Source organism: Microcaecilia unicolor, chromosome 9, assembly GCF_901765095.1.
Source record: "Microcaecilia unicolor chromosome 9, aMicUni1.1, whole genome shotgun sequence".
In the NCBI taxonomy this organism is placed as follows: domain Eukaryota; kingdom Metazoa; phylum Chordata; class Amphibia; order Gymnophiona; family Siphonopidae; genus Microcaecilia; species Microcaecilia unicolor.
In genome coordinates, this window is record NC_044039.1 from 18,887,721 (window position 1) to 18,907,607 (window position 19,887).

Here is a 19,887-nt window from a genome sequence, read left to right on the forward strand (position 1 = left end):
GCTACAGTTCAAGGGACAGTCCAAGTAAACAATCTAGATCTATATAGATTAGAATCTTTGGGATGGGCTGGTTTGGATTTAATCCAGGCATGCCCCTGGCTAGTAAAGTTTATTTGACCTCTCACCCTGAAAACCAAAAAAAAAAACCCACATAGCTTGTATTCAAAATAAATTCCAACCCTCACAGCACCAGCCACTGTCTTATCTATACCAGAATTTCAGAGTCAGAGGCCCTTTCTGGGGTACATGTCAAGTAGAGGAGTGTGGTAGCCGTGTTAGTCCACTCTTAAGGTTATCAATAGAAATCAAACAAAATAAAACATGGAAAAGAAAATAAGATGATACCTTTTTTATTGGACATAACTTAATACATTTCTTGATTAGCTTTCGAAGGTTGCCCTTCTTCCTCAGATCGGAAATAAGCAAATGTGCTAGCTGACAGTGTATATAAGTGAAAACATTCAAGCATTACTATGACAGTAAAATAGATACTATTGGAGATTCTACATGGAATGTTGCTACTATTGGAGATTCTACATGGAATGTTGCTATTCCACTAGCAACATTCCATGTAGAAGGCTGCGCAGGCTTCTGTTTCTGTGAGTCTGACGTCCTGCACGTACGTGCAGGACGTCAGACTCACAGAAGCAGAAGCCTGCGCGGCCACATTGGTGATCTACAAGGGCTGACTTCTACATGGAATGTTGCTAGTGGAATAGCAACATTCCATGTAGAATCTATAGAAATCAAACAAAATAAAACATGGAAAAGAAAATAAGATGATACCTTTTTTATTGGACATAACTTAATACATTTCTTGATTAGCTTTCGAAGGTTGCCCTTCTTCGTCAGATCGGAAATAAGCAAATGTGCTAGCTGACAGTGTATATAAGTGAAAACATTCAAGCATTACTATGACAGTCTGACAGGGTGGGAGGATGGGGGTGGGTCGGAGGTATGCATGGGGACATCAAAGCATATCATTGATATTCTAACAGGGTGGGTGTGGATAGGTGAGGGGAGGGTGATCAACAGAGACATACAGCTTTATGGTTTATAATGGGCTAGGAACCCCAGATCCTTGTTAAGAATATCAATGATATGCTTTGATGTCCCCATGCATACCTCCTACCCACCCCCCTCCTCCCACCCTGTCAGACTGTCATAGTAATGCTTGAAAGTTATTACTTATATACACTGTCAGCTAGCACATTTGCTTATTTCCGATCTGAGGAAGAAGGGCAACCTTCGAAAGCTAATCAAGAAATGTATTAAGTTATGTCCAATAAAAAAGGTATCATCTTATTTTCTTTTCCATGTTTTATTTTGTTTGATTTCTATTGATAACCTGGGGTACATGTCAAAATTTGAAATCTTAGCCAAAATGGTGAAGAAAATTACCCATAACAAATCCCATTTGTGCTCTATTTTCAGAGACTGTAACCCCCTCCCCCCCCCCCCCCCCCCCCCCCCCCCGTTTACTAAGCCTCCTGGCAATGCTGACACAGCCTATTCAAAGGCTCCCCTCCCCTCATCACCCCCTCTCCCCCTCCAAAGCGCATCATCTGCACCACCTGGGGTTGCACAGAGCAGGTGTGCGGGCTATCGGCTCTGCCGTTCCCCTGCCCCAGGACTGGAAGTAACGTCAGAGGGGGCAGGGAACCAGCAGAGCCAATAGCTACGCGACTGCTCTGTGTACCCCCTTTGCTGCCTGTACCCAGGGTGGACTGCCCCGCCCTTGCTACGCTACTGGCGCACGGCAGCTGCTAGGGCGGCTTAGTATACAGGGAGGCAAATGCAGGGCTGCCAAGAGACTAGGCCCAGGGCAAGGCCGCCCCGCCACTGCCATCCCCTGTCGCTCTCCCCGCCGCCGCAGTCCGCAGTCTCACCTGCCTGCCTCCACGGCTCCGGGCCCCCTTCATTCAAAGCGGCAGTCGCAGATCGCGTCTCTTCTGGCCTTCCCTCCCTGTGTCCCGCCCTCGTCTGATGTAACTTCTGGTTTCCGCGAGGGCGGGACACAGGGAGAGAAGGCCAGAGGAGAGGCGATCTGCGACTGCCGCTTTGAATGAAGGGGGCCCGGAGCCGTGGAGACAGGCAGGTGAGACCGGGGACTGCAGCGCCGGTGGCCTGACCCCGGCGCCGGGCCCCCCTTGCAGGCCCGGGCCCGGGGAATCTTGCCCCCCCCCCTCCCTCTCGGCGGCCCTGGGCAAATGTTGGGTTTACCGAGGCTAGGTAGAGATGTGCAATTTATTAGCACACATTCATTTCAATACTGTGCATTAAAAAATGTAGGGGTCCAGAAGGTAAAGCAATTGAATGCTAAAGTTGAGAAACAAGATAAGGAAGTACAACGACTGCAAGAAGTCCAAAATAATATGGTGAAAGATTTAACTAATCTAAGAAGAAAGGCAGAAATAATGGAAAATTTTTCAAAAAGTAACAACTTGCGATTTATAAATTTTCCTTTGATGGATAATGTGGCTCCTAGAGAGATGTTGAAAACATACTTTAAAGATATTTTACAGATTAGTGAAGACAATATACCCCCTTTAGCGCAAGTTTTCTATCTTCCATCTAGACAGCAACAAACATTACAAAATCAACTCCTGGATGTTACAGCCTTTTTAGAAACTTCAGATTCTGAACAAGTAATACCAGCCACGTTATTGGCTACAGTTGTTTTGTCTTCTGATAAACTTTGGATATTAAAATTGTTTTACAAAAATCGTGAAAAAATTTTCAAAGGGCTAAAAATTAGTGTATATCCTGATGTATCAAAGGACACACAAGTGCGCCGGAAAAGATTTCGTCAGAAAAAGCAGGAAACGATTCAACTGGGAGCGACTTTCTTTTTAAAATTTCCATGCAAGTGTTTGGTCACATACCACTCTGAAAAGTTTGTGTTTTATGATCCATCCCAACTCGAGACATTTATTACATCTAGGAAGACAGCTGGAACAGTAGTTCCAACTAGTGATGTTGTTTGAAATTGGAATATAGTGTCCTTTGCACGTCTCTGATACTCTTTTTGAAATTGTTTATTTCTTAGTAATATACCTTCAATGATGTTTGTATTTTGAACTCCCTATTTGAGGACTTGTATTGGTTTGAGGGAAGTTTTATGTTTGATATATTTCCTTATCTTGTAACCTCATTATATCCAATTTTTTTGAACAAGTTTGTATACTTGAAAAATTGAAATTCAATAAATAAATAAATAAAAAATGTAGGAGTCCTGTTACTAAAGCTTACATCCTATTTTACATCTATGGGCCATGTTCACTTAGCACACACTAATGTCTGTTAGCATGTGTTAAGCTTTAGTAAAACAGCCCCTCAGTGCGCAGAAAATTGATTTAATGTACGTTAACCTACATGAAACAAACTGACCCCCCCCCCTAAAATCAAGAAAAAAGGTCAAATGAACCAAAAACAATCTGAATTTTTTTGCTGTCACACCCTTAGTCGGATCTTTTCAGTGCAATTTCACACAGTCCCGTAGTATCCAAAACTACTTGCTCAGTAGACCAAATACTGACAGAAACTAAAAAAAAAAAAAAGAGTAGCAGAAATTCCTTTAACATACTATGCTGAAAATTGTCAGTACCCCCCCCCCCCCCCCAAAAGCTGCCCACATGGGAAAGATATTCTGCATCAGAAGATCTTACTCAGGTTCCCCCTCTAACATAGCAGATATTATTCAGGTCAGAATAATCACGATTTGAAAGTGCAACACCACTATGTGAAAAACTTCACTGGCTCCCTATCAAGGAACGTATAAACTTCAAAGCCCACACAATGATCCACAGGATCCTCCATGGCGAATCTCCAAGCTACATGACCGACTTGATTGATCTACCAACCAGGAACGGGTCCAAATCTTCTCGAACATATCTCAATCTCCATCTTCCCAATTGCAAAGGCCTCAAATACAAAACCTGCTACGCATCCAACTTCTCCGTTATAGGCAGCAAACTCTGGAACGCAATACCTCGACACATCCGAACAACCAACGAATGAACATCTACCCTTTCGAAAGCTTACCTCTTCAAACAAGCATACCCAAACAACTCAACTTAATTCTCGAACCTGATCCACACCACTAACACCACCCATACTCCTATTCTCTCCCCCACATCTCTTCCTATTGTCCTATTCTCTATAACTGGGTTATCTCTGTGATACTTTGTACCATACCTTGTAAGCCGCACTGAACCTGCTATCGAGCAGGGAAAAAGCAGGGTATAAATGCTATAAATAAATAAATAAGAAACTGTGAAGAACCAGGTCATAACGGTGTGAAAGGTAAGAATCAAGCCACGTAGATGTAAGATCAGACCTAGGTTCATCTACATGAGTCAGCGTTTTTTGGACCAGAGCACTGCATCTATGCTTTAGAATCAGTGAATGCCAAGGAAACTTTAAAACAATCCAGGAACATAAAACTTATCAGACTTGCAATATTCAACTGGCAGCAGTTGGCGTTTTATTTAAACACTGGCTGCCTCTGGATGAATTGTGCCCAGATATTCAGGCCAGGCCCTATCCCAGTACTGACAGCAACACAAAGCAGAGGTAGTCCAAGGAAGGAGAACACTCAAGATTCACCATAGACGTATTTATTATCCATCAACCCGACTTGGCCAAATTTCATCACTTATGTCTTCGTCAGAGGTCAACAAACGATCCAATGTCATAAACGTACAAGTGGCTCATGCAATCAAGCATCCAGTACAGCCGACAAATGAACATGCGCTGGGTGCTAAATGCTGTTATACCAATGGTGTCCATCTGTTGGCTATAATGGATGCTTGATTGCATGAGCCTCTTGTACTTTTATGATACTCCCGGCTCTGCCCTGGACCACTCCGGCATTACCCCCTGGATCCTATATATGGTGCGATCCCAAGATGTGCGCTTTAATTGGCTAACATGTCATTAACGAGCAATAATTGGCTGCTAACAACCATTATTGGTTAATTGTCACCAATTAGAATTTGCACATGCATCTGGCTGCGCGCTATTCTATAATGCATGGTGCCCAAATCCCATCAAGCAGAACTCAAAAGGGGGCATGGGAATGGGAGGGGCAAGGACATGTTAGGGGCATTCCAAAATGTGGTGCGCATTGTTACAGAATACTGGGGCTCCAGGCCCAACTTGAGTGAATGCATTTATACCAGGTTTGAACAGGCGTAAGTCTGGCTCCTAAAGGTAAGGTGCGGGAATTGGTGCTAACAGTGATTCTATAAAGAGCACACATCCTTTATAGAATCATGCTTAGTGCCAATCTTTTCCTGCACCCACTACGCAGATAGTGCTGCATAGAGAATGACATGGGGACGGAGACCCGCAGTAACCACAGGGATGGGGACGGGGACAGAGCTTGCGGGGACAGGGCGGGGACCAGTGGTGTAGCTACATGGGGCCAGGGGGGCCTGGCCCCCGTAGATTTGGCCCTGGACCCCCCTGCCGACGACCCTCTTGACCCCCCCTCCCGCCACCAACCTGCCGTCGCCGTGGGCTACCTTTGCTAGCGGGGGACCCCAATTCCCGCCAGCCTAGGAGGTCCTCTTCTTCCCGCAAAGACTTTGTTCTGTTTCTGACGTCCTGCATGTCAGAAACAGAACGAAACCTTCGCATGAAGAAAAGGACCTCCTCGGCTGGTGGGGATTGGGGTCCCCCGCCAGCAAAGGTAGGCGACGGCGGGGAGGGTTGGCGGCAGGAGGGGGGTCAAGAGGGTCTTCGGCAGGGGACGTCAAAGTTGGCGGCAGCGAGGTCGATAATGGCTGGGGGGAGTCAGCCGCGCCGGGGTGGGGGCAAAAATGTGCCCCCTCACCTCTGGCTCTGGACCCTTCTCCCGCTGAAGTCTGGCTATGCCCCTGGCGGGGACGGGGACAGATCCCATGGGGTGGGGATGGGGCAAGGACAGAGACAGGGCCTGCAGGGACGGGGCGGGGATGGAGACAGGGCCTGCGGAGACGGGGTGGGGCCGGAGACAGAACCCACGGGGACGTGGTGGGGATGAGGACAAACGTTGTCCCCGTGTCATTCTCTAGTGCAGCAGAATATCTGCCAGACATTCTTTGATTCTGTCTGGGTCTGTGCAGCTGAATATGCTTCCCAATGAGAAGAAATGCAGCAATTGAATGCATTACCAGGGGAGGTCAGAGAAGGTCTGTGTTGATGCCAAAAGTTTATTCTACCCAACCCTCTTTACAAGGACAGAAAACACCTTGCTCAACCTCAATTAAGATTTGCCCTCCAGATAAGGTTTGGATCCCAGGGAGAGAGAAACCTGCAGCACGTTCCCAGAAAGCGATTCACACTCTCACTTACACTCTTCAAAAGGAAAGGTATGGAGAAGTCCATTTTTGAAAAGGTTGTGAAAATGTATTTACCCATTTAAATTAGGCTTCAAAAAATTGTCCAATCTTACTGTGGATAAAATTGCTATTACCGATGGGGAAGGGGGTGGGGATAAGGGAAAGGAGTGCTCCAAGGGATGGGGGTGAAGGAGTAAAGTACATGGACCGTGCCTTGCAATTAGTGCATTGCAACGTGCCGTGTGCCCAGTCACTGATGCAGAAAGTGAGGTGCATTTACCCCCCCCCCCCTCCTATTCAGGAGAGAGTTCCCAAACATAGGCGCAAAATCAGGGTCACAGTTATAAAATAGGTTTATATACATGTGTAAACTAATTGGCATAATTGGTACTTAATTGGTGATAACTATCACTAATGAGCCTTAACAAGTGCTAATTGGCACAAACTGGAAGTTGTGCAAGTAGCCCATCTATGCCCATCTATGTCCTATTCTATAAACTGCATGCTTAATTTTTATAGCACGGAGCTCCAAATGCAGCAGGGCCAGGGTAGGGGCATAGGTGGGCCAGGGGCATGCCCAGAATTTAGGGGCAGTTTTATAGAATTGCATTTTGCACACCTAAATGCCAGTAGTCGAGAACATAAGAATAGCCATACTAGGTCAGACCAATGGTCCATCTAGCCCTGTATCCGGTTTCTAACAGTGGCCAATCCAGATCACAAGTACCTGGCAGAAACTCAGTTAGTAGCAACATTCCATATAGAACCTCAAAGAGTAGCAACATTCCATGCTACTGATCCCAGGGCAAGCAGTGGCTTCTCTATGTCTATCTCAATAGTGGACTATGGACTTTTCCTCCAGGAACTTGTCCAAATCTTTTTTAAACCCAGATATGTTAACCACCATTACCACATCCTCCAGCAGCGAGTTCCTCCTATTTGTTTTTAAAGTATTTCCATGTAATTTCACTGAGTGTCCCCTAGTCTTTGTACTTTTTGAAAGAGTGAAAAATCGATTCACTTGTACGCGTTCTATACCACTCAGGATTTTATAGACCTCAATCATATCATCCCTTAGCCAAGCTGAAGAGCCCTAACATCTTTAGTCTTCCCTCATATGGAAACAGTTCCATCCCCTTTGCCCTTTATCATTTTGGTCGCTCTTCTTTGAACCTTTTCTAATTCAGCTTTATCTTTTTTGAGATACAGCGACCAGAATTGAATGCAATACTCAAGGTGAGGTCGCACCATGGAGCGATACAAAGGCATTATAATATTCTTGGTCCTATTTTGCATACCTTTCCTAATAATTCCTAGCATCCTGTTTGCTTTTTTGGCTGCCGCCGCACACTGGACAAAAGATTTCAGCATATTGTCTACAATGACACCTAGATCTTTTTCTAGATTGATGACTCTTAAGGTGGATCCTAGCATCGGGTAATTATGATTTGGATTATTCTTTCCAATGCGCATCACTTTGCGTTTGTCCACATTAAATATCATCTGCCGTTTGCGTGCATTTAAGGCTGGCGCAAAAGTGCGGACTTAATCTAGTATTTTTTAGCTGTAGTTCCGCAAAGAACTGCTGTTCTAGATTTTAGGCTCTGGATCTTGGTGCTTATCTTTAGGAGTCATTTACTGACTCTACCCCTTACCATGTGGTAAGTGCAAAACTTTACCACACTTAACTAAAAGGACCCTTTCATCACAAAAGCATTCTTTATCTTAAAAAAGAAAAAAAGATAATTCTTCAGGAAAAACAAAACAATTACTTAGCTCTCCCCTCTATTTCCTTATCATTTTTTGCTTCATTCATTTTTTTTACTTTACATTGATTAAACATTTATAGTAATATAAACAAGCATAAACATTCTTGTTTGATAAGAAAAATGAGTTATCATACAGAAAATGAAAAACAAATAAGAAAAAAAGGAAAAAAATTAAGAAAATAACTCCATTAGCCCCCTATAAATAAGAGGGCAGAGTAATGATATCAAGGGAGTTATAAAAGCAAAATTATATCAGTCAAAATGAGATGATGTTAACACTCACACAGCAAGTCACATTAAATTTTCGCTTCATTCTTAAGACATTATTAATGCTCAGCTTTTGCAAGTTCCTCTTAGGCAACTCCCATCATCTGGAATCTGAGTAAGGCCGCAGAGCTTCTCTGTTGATCCTTATCAGAAAGCCATGCAGCCCCCACAGGGATACATGCAGAACAAGAATGCAATGCAACCAGCAGAGGAGGGGCAAAGAAATATTTACACCCGAGATATTAACAGACCAGAAAGGTGAATGTCCTTGGAGTCAAGTAAGTTAAAAAGAGAAGAATGTCCTAGAAATAAGAATACGGCAAAACTTGAAACATCCAGCTAGTTCTTTAAACTTTAGAAACTAGTCCCAGTCACAGAGAGCGTGTGGTACTGCTGCCACTTTCATAGCCTAATGGCAAGAGCCTCGCAGCTGGCACAGCTCCAGGGATGGTTTCTGCTTTGTGCTTACACTGCCTCCGTGACACATAAATCCAAGGACAGAAGTTCTGCTCTGTTGGTTTGACAAAGGGACAAATCGGCCAGCCAGCAGAAGACAAGACTACTATACAAAGGACATATTTGTTCTTTCGAAACTGGCAGAGTTTTCAGCGTACAGTAAGAAATCATTATTTGTCAACGGGCCAAGAGATCACTTGGCCGTCACTGTTTTAAGGCATTTACAGTGGAAGAGCCAGGCAAAATATGTTCTCTTCTCTGGGCAGGAAGGCTATAAGTATGTAACAAAAAGTGAGCAGAACAAATTAGGATGCCAAAAAATGTATTTATTCTTATAAAAAATATATCTATTCTTATAAAAAATATATCAAAGGATAACGACCCTACACGGCCGTGTTTCAGCCCAAAGGCCTGCCTCAGGGGTCTTTTTACAATCTCTTCTCTTTGGAAAAAGGTAGTGGGAATAATCAGGAACTAGCCTGTAAATACTCCTCTCGTGAAAACCGTTGTGAAAACCGTTTGCAAATGCAAAATGCTTTGATATATTTTTTATAAGAATAGATATATTTTTTATAAGAATAAATACATTTTTTGGTATCCTAATTTGTTCTCCTCACTTTTTGTTACATACTTTACGGATCCGTGAGGGTTTATTCCTCCTTTTTTTTGCTGCCAGGAAGGCTATAAAACACACATAGAAATACATGTTTACTTAAAAAAAAAAAGAAGTAAAATCCCATAAAAAAACATAACAGTAACCACCAGAGCAGGAGCAAGTGGGGACTACTCCTACCCCAACATCCCCCAGACCCCTTTTCTCCCAGGGGTGGAAGTGTGGTTGGAATGCAAGTGGGGGGGGGGGGGGACCTTCCACTTTAGGATGTCTAAAGGGACAGGGCTAACAATGGGAGAGGGGGGAGTTTCTTGTAACATTTATGCCCTGGGTTGGGGCTGGGGAAAATATAATGGATAGGTGCCACTGATCCACCAAGAACTTGATATTCATATAGGGGTGGGGTGGGGGGGGCAGGAATCTGAAGCTTCGTGGAAATTTGTTTAATTAATGCCCAGAGTTGAGGCTAGAAGGGGCAGGGAATGGGGGTGGGTGGGGGGGTAGAACTTTGAAGGACCCCTGGGGAGGAGCCAGGAGTTCTGAATTGTGCCAAGAGGACCCTTTTAGTTCTGCTGCCATACGTGAAACAGGACCTTTTTCTCTATCGCCCAGATTCTATATAGAGCGTAAAACATTAGGAGCCAGAGTTTGCATGCAACTTAATGAGACAATAGGTACCAACTGGCCAAATTGAAGTTGCGTTTAGATCTCCCCTGCACACTATTCTTTAACTTGGTGCCTAACGTTTCTCAAACACAATCAAAAAAGCGAGTATGACCAAGGGAGGGGCATGGGCAGGTCACAGGTGTTCTGAAAAGGTAGGCGTCAAGTTATAGAATTTGGCCAGTCTGCTTCTATCAGGCGTAAGTCCGGCACCCAAAATTAGGTGCATTCTGCATGCTATGCCAGTTTTCAGTAAAGGTTGGGTGGGCTCCCTTTATAGAATACTGGCTGAGCGCCGATCTATTCTGCGCCTACATTTTGGTGCTAGTTATAGAATTATCTCCTATGTGTGTAAATGTTGTTATTTACGCATGGAGATGCTTTAAAAATAGAGGCTATCATGTCTTTCTAAATAATTGAACCAGTCTAGTACAGGGGCGTATCTGCTATGGGGCCACAGGGGCCTAGCCCCCATAGATTTGCCCCTGGACCCCCCTACCGACAACCCTCTCAACCCCCCCCCCCTCCTCCCGCCGTCACTCCGCTGTCGTGCCTCACCTCCCTTTGCTGGCGGGGGACCCCAACCCCCGCCAGCCGAAGTCTCCTTCCTTCCTTCGTTTGGGTTTGGTTTCTGATGTCCTGCACGCACGTACAACGTGCAGGACGTCAGACTCATGAGTCTGACGTCCTGCACGTTGTACGTGCGTGCAGGACGTCAGAAACCAAACCCAAACGAAGGAAGGAGACTTCAGCTGGCGGGGGTTGGGGTCCCCTGCCAGCAAAGGGAGGTGAGGCACGACGGCAGAATGACGGCGGGAGGGGGGGGGGGGTTCAAAGTAGTTGGAGCCAGGTGGTGGTGTCATCGTCGGGCGGGCGGATGGTGGTGTCGTCGCTGTCATCTTCGGCGAGAGGGGGTGGGTTTAAAGTAGTTGGAGGTGGTGATGGTGTCATCGTCTTCAGCGGGGGGGGGGGGGGGGGATCAACGGCACCGGGGGGGGGGGGGTTGCTAAAATGTGCCCCTTCACCTCGGCTCTGGCCCCCCCCCCTACCGTTGAAGTTCAGATACGCCCCTGGTCTAGTATAACTTTAGAATTGTCATCGCTATAGCTCCATCTATTTTCCTTTTTGTTGTATGAGATGAGAACATGCTAAAGCCAGAAACTCCGAAACATGCTGTAATGACTCCTAACTAGTTGAGTTTTCACAATATCCACTATTAGTTGACATGAGATATTTAATTTAATGAAACAAAAAAGTGAGGAGAATGGATGAGGATACCAACTGTTTTATATTTATTCACTTAAAAAATTCACTTAAAAAATTACATGTGCATAAACAGCGACCCGACACGGCCGTGTTTCGGCACAATGGCCTGCTTCAGGGGTCTTTATAACCTTGAATGATGTAGTTTAGAATGTTTGTTCCAAGGGAAATAACAGGAAACAAATCTCTCTGGTCTCCTCTCTTCAAAAATAATATATATGAGATATATATATTTTTTTAAAAACGAGCATCTAAATACTCCTCTCCTAAGAGTTATCGGCAAATTGTGAAAATTGTCGGGTCGCTGTTTATGCACATGTAATTTTTTAAGTGAATTTTTTAAGTGAATAAATATAAAACAGTTGGTATCCTCATCCATTCTCCTCACTTTTTTGTTTCATCTTCACGGTGTCGTGAGGATTTTTTACCTCCTTTTTTGCCTTCGCTATATTTAATTTAATGACACTTTTATAAACCAATTGATCATTGCCGTAGCTCAAGATGAGGTACAATAAAATCATTGAAAATATTCAGAAGGACTGGGTGAATATCAAGCACCCCTAACGGAAGAATTCCGTCGTACAGTCTTAAAACCTAAACCCAAGACAACTCACTAAACAAAAGTGCTATTTGCCAGAGATGCTTACATAAATCTATATTACAATTAAACTATAGCGTTTCCTAAGCAGGCATGTCTAAGTCTCTATAAATCTGATGTTAACACAGGTCCAGAAGTAGAGAGCCCCGTAAGAGTGGGCCAATACTATTAATTTCTTCTTTTCTGCCATGTCAATGAATTAAACTTCTTAACTGTGGGAAAAGTGACCCTCCACTGCTTTGCACATACTGAGTCTCCAGTATATGCAGGTTTATCTTATAGATATTCATTGTGGATATCCTGAAAACCCGACTAGATGTGGGGTAACAGGAGAAATCCTGCGTTAATCAGAGCCCCAAAAATAGAAACTCTATGGCTTGTCACGTCAAGACTCAGCATATAATGTAATCCCTTGAGAATGGAATGTTGAGTCCCATGATAACAGAGTTAAAGGTTACATGCATAGCTCACTTGAACAACTTCAATGCATACAACGTACAATACAAGTTCTGGAAATGTTACCATTTGGTCATGTAGCTGGTTTTGGAGACACTTCCTGATCCCCTGGAGTATCATTGTGAGGCTGCTTATAATGGAATAGTTTGGAGACGTGCTTGAAAATTTGTAAAGAAGAACATTCAGACTCTTTGAGACTTCATGAACCATCAGATACAACCAGCAGTGATTTGGCTGTAAAGAGAAGGGAGCAGTAAAAGGGTTAATACACTCATTTTCTGCAGAACCTGGGAGTCATGTCCCTGCATCCTACTGACATTTGATCATCTCCACTCATTGAGTTGGGGTTGGATCATCATATCTACTTCCATCCCAAAGAGGTTATGGACAGCAAATTGTGGTTTAGATGAAAGATATTACAAAGTCCCTACTTTAATGCAACCAGGCTGGGGGGGGAGGGGTCAATAAAGCAACATGTTATGAAAAGGGCATGTTGGCCCGGATTCTATATATGATGACTTAAGTTGCGTGCACAAATTTGGAAGTGCGACCAAATTGCATGTGGAACTTAATTGATTAACAAGTCAATTGGCACCAATAATTGGCCAATAACAAGCAATTATCGGCATTAATTAGAATTTATATGTGCAGCTACGTGTATTCTGTAAAGTAGTGCACATAAATTCTAATGTGCAGACCTCAAAAGGGGTGTGGCCATGGGAGGGGCATGGGCACGTTATGGGTGGTCCTAAAAGTGATGCACACTGTTGTAGAATATGCCCAATCCGTGCCTAAGTTAGGCATGGGTATTTAGTTGGTATAAATAGGTGTGCCTAAATTTTAGTCACAGAGACGGGCACTATGAGTATTCTAAGTGCGTTTTTTTCGGCACCATATATAGAATCTGGCCCATTATGCAAGAACCTCAAACAATGTAGAAGTATTATTCTATGATAAACAGTCATTACTCAAGGCGTAAGACTTCAAAGTATCAATGAAGACTTTGACACCAAACAGGCTTACAGCTGAGTATGCACCATTTGAGGTCTACCACTTCTGACTAGGGAGGGACATTCATTTGAAAGAGTGGCGTAGCTACGTGGGGCCTGGGTGGGCCTGGGCCCCCGTAGATTTGGCCCTGGACCCCCCTGCCGATGACCCGCCTGACCCCCCCTCCCACCGCCAACCCGCCATCTCCGTCACCTGCCTTTGCTGGCGGGGGACCCCCAACCCCCACCAGTCGAGGTCCTCTTCTTCTCGCAAAAGGCTTCCTTCTGTTTCTGATGTCCTGCACAACTGGGGTCCCCCGCCAGCAAAGGTAGGCGACGGCGGGTTGGCAGCGGGAGGGGGGGTCGAGAGGGTTGGTGGCGGGGGGGGGCAAAGTCAGCAATGGCGGGGGGGGGGGGGGTTGGCAGTGCCGGGGGGGGGGCTAAAATGTGCCCCCTTACCTCGGGCTCTGGACCCACCTCCCGCCGAAGTCTGGCTACGCCCCTGATTTGAAACGATACGTGAAATGTCAACAACATATCCCATGCCAATGTAAGTCATTATCAAATGAAAACGAGCAGAAAATACATCAAAATTTGTGTTTTATTGTTTGCCAATAATAGTGCACACTCTTTTGAGAGAGTACAGGCTATTTACTATGAAGGCACCCATCGCACAAATGCGAAATATCCTGCATGTGTCAACCACTGCACATGTGCACGTGTCTGAACACTCTGTTAGAAGGAGCACAGCCTCTTTCAATAGAGTGTACACTCAATGACTTTGCTCCCATGATGAAAAAATAACTAAACATTCCCAGAAATGATACAAAATGAAAATTTTCAGGTTGCCCATCTCTGACAGTTCCAAACTAGTTCAGCTGAAAAATTCTGGGTGCTTCCGATGTTTTTAAATGCCACATCCCTAGAATTATGATAGGCTGGTTCACTCAAGAAGTAATGACATGTAGCAAGCATGACACATCTCTCACTGACTTTACAGTGAGTTCTTCCAAGCAGGAATAGATTACATAAATAAGCAAAGTACTGTGCCATAGTTTTATGCACCTTCCTGGTAATGAAATCTCTCATGCTCACCAGTAGTTAGTGCAAGAGTTACTGTGCTGGCCTGAGAGCGCATGCTAATTCACATGCTAACTGCAGATCCTGGAATGGAGTGAGAAATGGGTGCATTATAGGTGTGGACTGTGAGTGGAGGAGTAGCCTAGTGGTTAGTGCACTGGACTTTGATCCTGGGGAACTGAGTTCAAGTCCCATTGCAGCTCCTTGTGACTCTGGGCAAGTCATTTAACCCTCCATTGCCCCTGGTACAAAATAAGTACCTGTATATATGTAAACCACTTTGAATATAGTTGCAAAAACCTCAGAAAGGCGGTATATCAAGTACCATTTCCCTTTCCCTATTTGAAATTCTACATGGAATGTTGCTGTTGCTACTATTTGAGATTCTGGAATGTTGCTACTATTTGAAGATTCTACATGGAATGTTACTAGTGGAGGAGTAGCCTAGTGGTTAGTGCAGTGAACTTTGATCCTGGGGAACTGAGTTTGATTCCCACTGCAGCTTCTTGTGACTCTGGGCAAGTCATTTAACCCTCCATTGCCCCTGGTACAAAATAAGTACCTGAATATATGTAAACCACTTTGAATGTAGTTCCAAAACCCTCAGAAAGGCAGTATATCAAGTCCCCCCCCCCCCCCCTTGCAGTCAGCACACTGTAACATTCCAGGTAATGCAGATGCATTTACCACCTCCTACTTAGGAGACAGTAAGCCATTTATGCTACTGAAAAACAACTTGCTCATTGCCATGAGAAACAGCTGACATAATATTTAAAAGAACGTCTCACAAATACCAGAAGATCATAGAGGAAGACGAGGATGTGTTTTGGGGTCAGAGCAAAGGTTTTGAGCAATGATTAAGAGATGAATAGCAGACAACATTGTTCTCCAAAAACATTACTGTAGTGGGGTGGAACCACCAGGGGAGAAGAAAATCTGGAACACTTTCATCTCTGGTTACTTGCCCAATGAACTTTAGAAGGGTCACTTGCAAGACGGTGCCAGAACAGCTGGACATGCAAAAGTGAAGACATGGAAATAAAGGGGTAGATTTTTTTTATTTTGTGAATAATTTTGTGAGTAATTTACACAATTCGCCTTATCACTCCACTACTGGCAACAGACTTTAAAGAATTACCATGCAAAATATAGGAAAAACATTGAAAACTATTAGTACCCTACTGAGTTTCTTTTACGAGAAGAGAGACGTGCATAGGCAGTGAAGCAGGCCAAGTGTTTCTGGATTGTTGCCTGTTCTGTCAAAGAAGTTGATGAGAACAACTATGGTTGAAACAAATTCACATTTGGGAAATCAAGAGATTACATAACAATGAAATATATGCGATTCTGATGAGTTCCTGGTTTATCATTGCCCCATATGTGTAAAAATAAAATTCTTTTGAGGAAAATGGAGTTCATTACAAACACAAGTGGGTCTACTAGTCAAGAGTGGAGGAGTAGCCTAATGGTTAGTGCAGTGGTCTTTGATCCTGGGGAACTGAGTTTGATTCCCACTGCAGCTCCTTGTGACTCTGGGCAAGTCCATTGCCCCTGGTACAAAATAAGTACCTGAATATATGTAAACCACTTTGAATGTAGTTGCAAAAACCTCAGAAAGGCGGTATATCAAGACCCATTTCCCTTTCCCTATTTGAGATTCTACATGAAATGTTGCTACTATTGGAGATTCTAGATGGAATGTTGCTACTATTGAGATTCTGTTGCTACTATTTGAGATTCTACATGGAATGTTGCTGCTATTGGAGATTCTACATGGAATGTTGCTACTATTGAGATTCTGTTGCTACTATTTGAGATTCTACATGGAATATTGCTATTCCACTAGCAACATTCCATGTAGAAGTCGGCCCTTGCAGATCAGCAACGTAACTGCGCAGGCTTCTGTTTCTGTGAGTCTGACGTCCTGCACGTACAGAAACAGAAGCCTGTGCGGCCGCATTGCTGATCTGCAAGGGCAGGCTTCTACATGGAATATTGCTAGTGGAGGAGTAGCCTAGTGGTTATTACAGTGGACTTTGATCCTGGGGAACTGAGTTTGATTCCCCTGCAGCTCCTTGTGACTCTTTGAATGTAGTTGCAAAAACCTCAGAAAGGCGGTATATCAAGTCCCATTTCCCTTTCCCTATTTGAGATTCTACATGGAATGTTGCTGTTGCTACTATTTGATATTCTGGAATGTTGCTACTATTTGAAGATTCTACATGGAATGTTGCTAGTGGAGGAGTAGCCTAGTGGTTAGTGTAGTGGACTTTGATCCTGGGGAACTGAGTTCAATTCCCACTGCAGCTCCTTGTGACTCTGGGCAAGTCACCTAACCCTCCATTGCCCCAGGTACAAAAACTTAGGGCCCTGTTTACTAAGCCTCACTGTAAGCATGCTAATGTTTTTAACATGCCCAAAAATTAGCGCGTGCTAACAGTAGAGACACCCATAGGAATATATGGGTGTCTCTAGCATTAGCGCGCACTAAAAATGCTAGTGTATCATAGTAAACAGGGTCCTTAGATTGTGAGCCCAATAGGGACAGAAAAAGTACCGGCATAAAGGGCTTAGATTCTATATGTGGCACATAAAACCCCCCACTTAAGTGTTATTCTATAAGCCTTGCCTAAGGTTTAGTGCAGTTTATAGAATACCGCTTAAGCGTTATGATCATGCGTAAATGTAGGCGCCAACATTTGCACCAATGAAAATATGGTGCACATGCTGATACCTATAGATACATGCGAAGCACCCTTTGTGCGTGTAACTCAAAATCATGCCCCCCTTCTGCTCCAAAATGCCCGTGACCGTCCCCGTTCTGCACCTCCTTTTTTGGAGTGTGCGTAAATTTTAGGCACGGATCTGCACCTAACTTTATATGCGTAATATAAATTTAAATTTAAATTAGTGCCAGTAAGGAGTGGGATCTTTTTTGGACAAAAACTATGCGTTCCTCCCTTTCAGCTGCCCTTCTACAGTCTACCTATTATATTGTTCATAAATCTTACTGGACGCCTGTAAAACTTGACAAGTACACTCAAGTAGTGTTTCAAATCTATGTTGGTCATGTCAGTCTGTGGTGGGTTCTCTAGAACATTTGCTTTTCTCTCGTTGTAATCTTCAGTCGTACTGGAGGTCGGTTTGGGGCACCACCCGGAAAATATTTACAATCCAAGATGCTCTATCTTTTAAAATACTAATCCTCAAGGCTTCGACTCCTGACTTTTCACTTCCTCCTAAATATGCCAAACTGTTTAACTTAATGATTTCTCTTGCTCTTCATCTGATTGCATTGCATTGGAAGAATAATCAGCTTGTTTCATATCACGAATGGTGGAATCTGCTGTGTTCTTATAGGCGATATGAGGAACTGGCTGCCATAAGATTTGGTTGCATCTCCTCTTTCCATAGAGCATGGTCGCTGCTAGACAACTATGTGACTTGTGAAGGGAATTAGCTCTCTAAAGTATGTTGCGCATATGGTCCTGTTTTATTTTTATCAGCTCACTGACCTGTATGGGTTTTGTTTGTTTGTTTTTTCTTCATTGTTCCATATTATATGCTGTTATATGTTTTTATAAATATTATGTTGCTTTAAAATCAATAAATAAAGTTTTTTAAGAAAAGCTAATTATTGGCACTAATTGGCTTGTTATCCTATTAAATTGCTTGTGCAAGTCAGGACTGTGCCTAAATTTGTGTCTGCAATTTTCAGCAACCTTTATAGAATCAGGCAGGTAGCATGTACAGTGCTGCATACATCTAGTAGCACTATAGAAATGATTGGTAGTAGCAAGAGTTACACCTACAGCGTAGATTGTAAGCTCTTTTGAGCAGCGACTGTCTTTCTTCATGTTCAATTGTAAAGCGCTGCGTACGACTGGTAGCGCTATAGAAGTGATTTATAGTAGTAGTAGTAGTAGCGTAGTAGTAGATAATGGCAGGGAAAGACCAGTTGGCCCATCCAGTCTTTCCCGTTATTGCTGTCCATCTTGTGTAGGGCATAACTCAAGCTGTCAACCATAGATTGAGACTGCTGGTCGATATCAGTCCTTAACATTTGGTTTTGCCATCATCTTCCTTTCTACTCCACTCTTAGGGAGAAGACCCCCCACTGTTTATTTTATAACTGTAAAAAATTTCTATTCCACGTCCCCACAACAACCATCGGAAGCGGTATAAAACAAGATCAAACAAATGAAAACATAACAAACAAGAAGCGATCAAGTAATGGACATCATCACAACTCAATCGGCAGTAGCAAGCAAAAACAGAAACAGGCTCCCTCCCAGCACCTAGTGATTCCAAAGAGCCGAGTACTCCTAAGCCAGAACCCAAGTGCCATCCCAGTTCATACATCATACCACCCTGTATCCCATCCACCAGCTCATACCTATACACCCTACATAACTTTTGTAACCCATTCATTATCCACACCCATCTATTCCTAGCACGAATCAGTTTAACAAAAGGAATATTGAGTTTAAATGCAAAGAATCAGGAGAAGAACTATTTTTTAATGACTTTCTAAATATTAGATAATGAAGGTTGGAAGCCTATTCCACAATCATGTACATGCAACTGAGATCGCCCTGGTCCTTAACCTTTTTTCAAAGCCTGTCTTACGGAAATCTACAAATAAGCACACTTTCACTCCACTTTATAGTTCTTTCAGGAACATGCCGTTCCAATTTGTTGTGCAGACAGGATGATTGATTAACCCACATGGAAAATCAAAGTGGAAGCCAGTGAAAACTGCACAGTACAAGCTCTCATTGGACTCCCGCCCCTAGATCCTAGATTGGCACCCAAAATAATTAGTTGTTCGGCGCCAATGATTTAATTGGCATGTGTACTTAATTGGCATTAATTATGATTTGGCTGCTAATCTGGCTATGCGCCATTCTTTAACGGTGGGCACCTAAATTGGAATGCACGCAACTCATAAAGGGGTGTGGCCATGGGAGGGGTATGGCGGGTCAGGGGCATTCACAAAAAGTGCACACAGCGTTACAGAATAGCAGGGATCTGTGCCCAATTTGCATGCCAGGATTTACACCGTGTTTCAGGTGGCATAAGTCCTCACGCCCAAAGTTGAGCACTGTTACCTAAAAAAACACGAGTTACCCCCAAGCGCATCTTCTTACTCTCAAAATTCACCAACTGCATTCAACTACTGTTCTGATTGGCTGCAGTGGATTGGCGTCTTGTTTTAATATGATCGCCATTTTGTTTCAGTTTGAAGACAGGTGGGTGTAGAATGCAGTTGGCAAATTTTGAGAGTAAGAACATGCACTTAGGAAGATAAACATTGTATTTTTTGGTTCACTACTTTTTTGAATGAGGTGACTCATTGTGGGGTTTTTTAGGTAACAATGCACAGAAATCCCCTGATGAAGCCACT

At 43.6% G+C, this 19,887-nt stretch overlaps 1 protein-coding gene across 1 annotated transcript in view; it reads right to left on the reverse strand.

Moving 5' to 3' along the window:
* KITLG (KIT ligand) overlaps positions 1 to 19,887 on the reverse strand; it is a 149,687-nt gene that overhangs the window by 38,606 nt on the left and 91,194 nt on the right. The window contains exon 4 of the mRNA XM_030214993.1: positions 12,478 to 12,645. Coding sequence (XP_030070853.1) covers positions 12,478 to 12,645 — 168 coding nt within the window. The remainder of the gene's footprint in view (positions 1 to 12,477; positions 12,646 to 19,887) is intronic.